At 55.9% G+C, this 8870-nt stretch overlaps 1 protein-coding gene across 1 annotated transcript in view; it reads left to right on the forward strand.

Moving 5' to 3' along the window:
* Positions 1-4411: 4411 nt before the first annotated feature.
* Crmp1 (collapsin response mediator protein 1) overlaps positions 4412-8870 on the forward strand; it is a 63619-nt gene continuing 59160 nt past the window's right edge. Inside the window, exon 1 of the mRNA XM_015481939.2 lies at positions 4412-4889. Within this exon, the coding sequence (XP_015337425.1) occupies positions 4509-4889 (381 nt within the window). The 5' untranslated portion in view covers positions 4412-4508. The remainder of the gene's footprint in view (positions 4890-8870) is intronic.

An 8870-nucleotide genomic window follows, 5' to 3' on the forward strand; every position in this document is an offset into this window, starting at 1 on the left:
TTTTCCTTTTGAATGTTTGATGGATGAATGGTTCCCACAGTGTTGGGAGCCCTGACGCGACACAAAGAGGCAACGGATCCAGGACTCTCTTGGTCTTGGCAGGGAATGCAGTATCTTCTCTCTAGGGGAATCCACTTTGCACAGACCGTGAGGGGATTCCCTGCAGGATCCGTCACATCCCTGCATTAATTTCCTTGCTGCCCTGACAGATGCCATCCATCCACCTAATGCCTAAAAGCAACACTCACCCATCATCTCACAGTTGAGGTCACAAGTCTGAAATGGGTCTCGCCAGGCTAAGTCAGGGGTTGGTGGGGCCCTGTTCCTTGGGGAGGCTCCAGGGGGAACCCACATCCTCGCCCTCCCAGCTCCGCCTGGCAGCCCCTTCCTCCATCCTCACAGCCAGCAGTGTAGCTTCTTCGACTCTCTAACTCCGACCTTTGCGGGAGCATCTTCTCATGCCGCTCTGCTTGCTCCCTCTCCCGTGTTAACAGAGCCCGTCTCTCCCTCGGCTCCATCCATATAATCCAGGATAATCTCCCCGCCCTGAGTTCTTATTAAAGCACACAAAACGTTCCCACTTGCCATGTGAATTAATACACACGGGTTCCAGGGATGAGGTGGCCATCTTGGAGGGCTGTTATTTAGCTGACCACAATCCCTGGCGTACTGATTTGAAAGCAACATAAAAAGCAGACCTTCTAGAATCAAGCTGCCTGGATTTCTCTCACTCATCGCCATGCAACCTTAGGCAGCTTGCTTAACTTCTCTGAACTTCTTTCCTTACATCTAAAATGCACACGGTAATTCATGACTTGCTTGGCAGACTCACTAACAGCAGTATATAGCTGGTCACAAATACATTCTCTTTTCTTAGTTTTCTGCACATATTCTTTTTACAACTTAGGCTTTTTTTTAAAGACCTCTTTTGTGTTTTGTATGCCTACACCAAGTGCACCATGGAGCTGAACTGGCCTCTCGTCCTCTTCCTGCTGTTGCCTGACACGTCCCTGTCTCTTCTGGGACTACTCATGGTCCCTGGAAGGCTCTTCCGTCTGAGGGGATGAGCTCAGATTGGCCTCTCCTCAAATATCATGGTGTCATTCATCCCTGGAGCACCAGCTGGACAGGATGGGGCGGCCATGGCTGTCACCGGGTGGTGCTTCCTCTAGGGATCTCTGTCAGACACGGCTTCCCTTGGTCTCACAGCAGGCTGGGGGGGTGCCTTTCCTAGCTGCTGCCCTGGCTCTGCCCCCTCTCCCCGCCATGCTTGGGTTCCTGGCTTTGGGATCAGGAGAGGCTGTGCAAAGGAGTCCAACACACCAAAGTTGGAGCCCCAGCTGGGTCCCTTCCTGAGCCATGGGTTTAAGGTTTGTCACCCGTCGTGTCCCAGCCTGAAGGTGGAGGTGGCATGGTGTGCCACAGGAGGCAGCTGAAGGAGCCAATGGTGTGTAAAGCAGAACATGAAGTGTGAAACACCTGATGTTTGCAAAACCCTTGTATAGGGGGGCAGTCCAGGAAGCCAGGCCCCCCTGCAGGGGCGGGTCGCCCTGATGGAGAGTGACAGAGCCTGCAACACGCAGTGGGGCCCTAAATGTAGGTTTTGGATGATTAGTTGCCCAAGGTGGCACAGAGGCCAAGAGTCTAACCCCCAAATCCAGACCCTTCTGACCTCAGCCCCTCATGCTCCCCTCCCTGTCAGGCTTCTTGGGGAGAGGAAAAAGTGAACACAGACTCGGGCGTGACTGCAGTGTCCAAATCCCAGAAGTCTCGCTTGACCAGAGGCAAGTTATTGATCTCTCTGAGCCTCAGTTTCCTCATCTGTAAAGTGAGGCTGTAAAACTCAGAGGGTGCTGTGAGGTACAGGAGAATTGCCCTGGGTGCAGTGCCTGCCCCTGCCCCTGGCATGTGAAGACCTCTCTAAAGTGGGAACCATTATTGTGCTTTCTTGCCACCTCCCTGCTTATATCCCTCTGGTCTTGAAACTGAGCCCTTTCTCACAACAGAAAGAGTGCTCTTAAAAGCAGTGGAATCCTGTTGCCATGGGTAAAGCCCAAGACACCATTTCCTTAAGCTGTTGAGGGCAGACTCAGGTGTGAGTAGGACTGAACTCACAAGGCCCATCTAACTCAGATTCCTAGATTCTTTGATATTTCTGTGGACTTCATCCCTGAGAATTTGTGGAGCTCTAGAAGTTTCTATGTGGTCTTTAACATGCATTTTCCTTGCCTGAGATGTGCTGGGAATAATATTTCACAGGGCAGAGAGGTTTTCAACCAACTTTTGGTAACACCTGCAATACAGCGTGGAGTCCTTTGACCTTGAGGAGAGTATCTGCCGCACAGATCTGAACAGGGCATCAGGACAAGAGGAGGGAGGATCCAGGACGTGGGTGAGTGGGGGATAAGATGGTGGATCAGCGGACCACTGTTCTTGTTTGTGCTTGGCACTCAACCACGGATTATGCACCTCTTGAAGGCAGGGGCTTTCTAGATACTCACCTGTGTTCCCAGTATTAGTCTCTCTCAAATACAGAAAGAGACTTGTAGGGATGGGGTTGTAGTTCAGCAGCAGAGCACTTGCCTAGCATGCACAAGGCCCTGAGTTTGATCCTAAATACCTCCAATAAATACATAAATAAATAATAAAAAAGTTTAAAAAGAAAAAAAAAAACATTTGCTAAATACTCACATAGTGGATGAGTCTGGCGTCCAGGCCTGGCTCAGCATCTGCTTCTCCCTGCATCTCTCCTAACACATGGGCAGTGAAAGGTATCACTTGCAGCCCAGATCGGCTTGTTCTAGGGTTGAAACTGTAAATGCGGCGGGTGTCAACTGAGGCTATGGACCCAAAGTCGCCATAGGTCTCAACAGTCACAGAAACAACCCGTGAACCCCTCTGGCTTGGTGCTGAAAGGACAGCTCCCAGCACAGAAGGAAGCAAGGACTCTGGAGGGGATGCTGTCATCACAGCAGTCCCCACTCTGTCTTCAACTCTGCATGTCTGGACTTGCTGTGAAGGGGTGGGCAGCTGTCGATTCTCCATTCGGGAAGTGCAGCTGGGTCTCTGCTGGGACTACTCATGGTCCCTGGCTTGAAAATCATGCAGACATGAGGGAACCTGCCTAGAGGAAGCACACATGGCCTGGCCCCCGAGAAAGGCCAGGGGACACCCAGCAGAGTACACCCCACACCCCCATTCCCTCCATGGCCCAAGTTAGAGGAACCCAGGGACCTCAGGCTGCAAGTTCCAGGCACAGCAAGGGTGACTGTACCATAAAACGGCAGGAGGTGCTCCTGGATGGGGGTGTTTGACTGCTTGGGTGACAGCAGGTGCATGTGTGTGGTGATCTATTTCTTTGTGTGTTCCTCTCTAGAGTGTTTCTATTTAAGCTTCCGACTTATTTCTGGTGTGGATGTGTGTGGGTGTTCTGCCGGGAGTCTGAGCCACGTGTGGAGTCGCCTTGGCCTTTGGTACTGGTGGAAAATCTCTTTGTCATACTATGTCACTGGAGTGTGCATCCTGTCCCAGCATGAGTCATTGGCTTAGGTGTGAGAAGGTCTTTGTCCTGCTGTCTGCAGGAGTGAGCTACTGGCCTGTCCCTCTTGCCCCGTGGTACCATCCTCTGCCCTTACCACTGCAGGGTACATCCTCCTTAGAAGGTCAGCTCCCAGTGGGCAGGGGCTTTTGTTGGCCCTGTCCCCAGAGCCCATGGCAGTGCCAGGTGTTATCAGGCAATCAGTACAGTAGTGCTGAGTGGATGAATGGTGTGTCCAACGTGTGTCTCCCGGGCTGGGCAATTAATTTCAGTACTATGCGGCGGATACATAGGGTTATTTGACAATAAGAATTATTTCTGGATGTGTGTGTGTGTGTGTGTGTGTGTGAGAGAGAGAGAGAGAGAGAGAGAGAGAGAATGCTTGGATTGTGGCCAATCATATATGTGTATATGTGTGCAAAATTGTCTACGGTGTGCGGGAACGAGCCTGGGTGTCTGGGACGGAGCGTGCGTAAAATTGACTTGTGTGTACCAGCATGTTGTACATCTCTCACGTGTTTGGGGTAATGTGGTGTAATTGTCTGGTGTGCGGGTAAGAACCTATGTGTGCCTCTAGAGTGTGTGTGTGTGTGTGTGTGAGTGTGTGCATGCTCTACACCCCTCCTTCCGCTCGCGCCCTGCGCTCCGCCTGGGGGCGGGGAGTGGGGGTGCGTCGAGGGCACTGCGGTTCGGCCGGCCGCCCGCCCTCTCTGCTGCGGCTCCTGCACGTCACCATCCTTGCACGCCCCAGCCGCGGTCCCCGCCCCCTGGTCCTTTGTAGCTGGTGGTTGAGCTGCCTGCAGCCGCCTGGAGACCCCGCCCCGGCCCGCCCCGGCCCCGCCCCGCGCGCCCCCGCCCTCCCCCGGGCTGCAGTCGCGCCTGGGCAGCCGCGGGCCCGCACCGAGGCGCGGAGCGAGGCGCACGCAGGAGGCTAGGGCCGCGGGCGGCGGGCGGCCAGCCTTGGACGGGTATGGCGGACCGGCGGCGCGCGTGGAACACGGAGGATGACCTGCCCGTGTACCTGGCGCGGCCGGGCAGCGCGGCTCAGACCCCGCGCCAGAAGTACGGCGGCATGTTCGCCGCGGTGGAGGGCGCCTACGAGAACAAGACCATCGACTTCGACGCGTACAGCGTGGGCCGCCGCGGCTCGGCTCGCACGCCGCGCAGTGCTGGCCGGCCCGACGCGGTCGGCCTGCCGGGGCCAGGCGGCAGCGAGGACACGGCCAGCGACGTGAGCGAGCCCTCGGGCTCGGCCGTCAGCTCACCAGGCGAGCGCGACGAGCGACCGCCAGCCTTGAGCATTCGTTGCCCTGCGCCCCGCGACCTGCCACTCGGCCGGGACAATAGCCAGGTACCCTCGGGGAGCGCGTGGACCGGACGTGGGGGGCGGGGCCCTCGGGGACCCTGGGCTGGGGCCGCTGCCACCAGGCTTGGAAAAGCTACGGAACGGCCCCTCCCCCACCTCATCATACAGTAGGTTCAGAGAGGTTGTGCGACTCGTCCCGGGTTGGCCAGCATAGTCCGTGAGACTCCTAAGGGACCTCCGAGGGCCGTCCAGGCTCCTCTTCTGCAGAAAGGAAAAGCGACGTTCTGAGAGGAGAAGTAAGTTAGGTAAAGCAGCCGCATGGACACTTGAGTCGCAAAGGAACCTCTGGGATGAGTTAACCCAGAGCTCTTCGTCCGTGTTCTGTGCAGAGGAGGAAAGCGCCCTTCCGTGTTCTTCCATCCATATATTTGCTCACTCAGTAATTGCGGAACACTTACTGTGCCCCTGCACCCGGGGAGGTTACGCGAATCGCTCTGGCCACATGGCCTCAACGGGAAAGGGCCTTCGCGAGTGCTTCTCTCCTGGTTTCTTGGGTGAGGGTTTAGTTAAGGTCTAAGATCGTCGGGTAGTTAGAACTGGAAAATCCTTCCCGCAGCAGCCGCTGCCTTCAAGGGATACCAGGGAGTCCCGCGGCACAAGGCTGCTGTGTCCCCCTCACAGGGCAGGTTAGGGGGACAGAGCTGGCTTTTGAACTGGAGTCAGTGTCCTCCCTGGCTTGGAGGTTATTGTCCCTCTGAAAATGGGGTGGGGGCACCGGGGAGGAGGAAGGCCAGGGCTTGGGCACTGTGGTCTTCTCCCCTAAGTGGGAAGCCGCCAGGGAACTGGGGGAAGATGGGTGTGTGGACCGCACAGCCCTTGGGATGGGTGGACGGATGAGGCTTAGATCCAGCGCCTGGAAATCAGAAGAAAGATCCCCCAGCTGTTGGCTTGGTCCAGACAGAACTCAGTGCCTGAATCTGCTGGGTTCCCAGCTCAGCAACCGGCCCCACCCTCCAGAAGTTCCCAGGCTGGCTTGAGTGACAGGTTTATCGTGAGAATTAGATCAATCAATGCCACAGATAGTGAATGTGTATATGTGAAGTGTTTGTGGAGTTTTATTATTATTTTAACTAACCCTGCCCCTTCCAGCGCTATGAGAGGCATAAAGGGAACTCAGAGGCAGAGAGTGATCCGGACGGCAATCTGGGGGGGCTTCCTGGAGTAATTAGAGCGGGGCCGGCCTGTGGCTGGTGTCGCTCTGGTCCACATCCCTGTGGGACCGCCCATTCATTAGCTTGAGAGCTCTCCGCGGTCCTGAATCCGGGGCCTCCGCGGCGAAGGTCTAAGCGAGAGAGTGGGGGGGGTGGGGTGAGGGAGGGAGACGTCGAGAGTCCCGTCTCCTCCTCCCCACCCGTCTTTATCTTGCCCTGCGGGCCGACCTTGCTTGGGATGCAGGCTCTCCAGCTCCACCCGGAGACAGGGAAGCCGGGGCCAGCGCGAGGGAACTAGCCGGAGAACTTGGCCCTCTTTAACCTGGGCGCCTCCTTCTGGGAGAGGCGGGTGGCCGCCTCTCTCAGCTCCCTCCGGGGAGGCGAGGGCGCTTTGTGCTCCGCCGGGAGCTGTCCGCAGGCGCCACGCCAGCAAGCCTGGGTTCTGCCCGGGCCGCGGGGCCGCCGCGCCCTGGCGACTGGGGACTCAGGTCTCCTCACTTCTCCCAGTTTCTCCCCCCCTCCGCTCCAGTCCCCTTTGCCCTTTCTCCTAGTTTTTGGGAACCGGACAGAAGGGCTCTAAAAGCACTAGAGGGTCGGGTCTGAGTAGTGGAGGGAGTCCTGTCTCCCTCGGGGGCGCATTTTAATTCCTGCGGAAACGGCGACCGCCGGGCTTGGGTTACTGAAGGCCGGGGTTCCGGGGCGGGCCTCGTTGCTTCTGCGCTTTGCAGCCGGTGCTGGGACCCCTCCCCCGCCCACCGGCGCTTTCCTGGGAGGGAGGTGGGGTTTCCGTGGCGCAGGCGCAACTTTTTCCTCTGCTAGAGGCTGAGTGGCTGCGGCGCTTGGTACCCGCGAAGTCTGCTTAGGAGCAGCATCTGTTTGGCCAGCCTGGAGCAGGGGCTCCGCCCCCTAATTCGCACGTGGTCCGGTCCCCATCTCCGCAGCTTTCCTACTCTGATCTCCAGAATGACCCTACCGAATGTCCGGTGCCAGAACCTAGGACTTAGCGCTGAGGAAGGAAACACTGGAATCTGAGGAAGGGAGGCGGCCCCCACCCGCAGTTTCGGGTCATTAGCGAGAACTTAGAACCTAGCTCAGACCCAGGCTGCGGCAGCAGCGCAGGGACACCTAGACCTGGTGTGCAGGAGCCTGGCTTTCAGACCCAGCTCTGCAGAGAATGCGTTGCACCTGGACCTGGGGCACATCTGAGTATCCCTGGAGCCTCAATTTTACCATCGCACATGAGATTATTTAAGAATTATTTAAGACTTAGAGATTCATATCCTCCTGTAGAATTCCTTCCTAGTAGAGTTGAATTTCACCCTATTTATAATTTTGTATTCTGTAATGTTACTAAAACCCAGTTTTTTCACTTGCTTCTTCCTACAAGAAATACTTACCCAGATATGATAGATACTCAGTGCATCTAATACTCTGAATGTAGCATAAGAAAGTAAAACTACAGTTCCTCAAACTCAACAATGATAAAACTCCAGTTAACAGCCTGGGTTCAATTTTGACTACACCATGTTTTAATGCCCTTGACCTTAGAGACCTTTGCTAGCTTTATCCCTTAAGCCTCAATTCCCATTTATGAAATGGGAAAATCTTGGGCTGTGTTCTTGGAATACTTTTGTTCTCCTCTGTGAACCTAGGGCCCCACCCCCATTTTAAGGCCCAATCTCTGATCTCCTGCTGTGGACCCAGGAACTGGACTAGGGAATTGACCTCCATGGTGTGGAGATCAAGACTCCAGGCCCCAGCAAAAGCCCCCAAACTGAGAGTCTTTACCAAACCTAGCCTACCTCTCCCTGGGTGGCAACTGGAAAGTAGAGAAGATGTGTCTTCCAGGGCCTGTTTGGGTTTTGCAGGCAGAAAATTAGCAGAAGTGGCAGGAAGGTTGGTGCTTTGTCCTGCCTGGTGGTGTGGGGCACAAACCTTCCAAATGCAGGAAGGGCTTGCTGAGTCTCCCTTTTGTTTCCTCCTCCATCTTTTCTCCTTTATTATGAAGTTCATCAAGTTATGTCCTAGCTTCCTGCCCACCTCCCCCTGAGCAACATCTGGATCCCGGGCCCCTGGGCTGCTGAGCACTCAACTGAGAGGCAGGAGCATCCTATTTCTCCTCCTGTCCCCAGCCTGTCCCCAGGAGCTATGGAAAACTTAGTGCAATGGCCTAACCTTTCAAGCACTCACTGTCTGGGGGTGACCCCGTGGCCCCCAAACCAGGCCTCTATGTATTGAGAGAGCTGTTGCTGTTGTCCTTCAGCAGGTCAGCCATGAATTGTGGCCTTGTCTCTCTTCTGTGGCTACATCTGGGTGGCCTTAGGGGCCTTCAGGGAAAGCTGATTTAGTGATGGGAATGGGGAGGGTAGGTTCTTTTAGGCAGAATGCATTGGAAAGGGGTGGGAAAACGAGTAGCCTTTTGTCTAGGGTGGGGATATACAGGGTATAGCTTTAGTAGAGCCTTGTAGTTGAAGATGGAAAAGGGCTAGGTCCATTTAGCCTGTGGCGCAGGGTGGACTCACAGAGGCTGCGGAAAGGAGTGGCCGGAGGGGGGCGGTCATTGGGCGCGATCCTGGCGGCCAGGAACGCTCCTTGGAGCTTGGGAGGGTCCTGGCACCTATCCCACGGCTTCCTCCCTGTACACAGGATCAGGCAAGACCCCTAGATGCAGGGCCACACACCTGTGGCGCTGCCCGCGGGCTCTGCCTGTGCATTGAGGACCGTTTCTTGCCTTAAAAAGAACCTTGAAAACCAGACCCTCCCATTCGCGAGAGCAAGGCTGGGGCGCAGCCGAGGGCGTGCGTGCGGGGCGGGG

This window comes from Marmota marmota, unplaced genomic scaffold, assembly GCF_001458135.2.
Source record: "Marmota marmota marmota unplaced genomic scaffold, marMar, whole genome shotgun sequence".
NCBI lineage: Eukaryota > Metazoa > Chordata > Mammalia > Rodentia > Sciuridae > Marmota > Marmota marmota.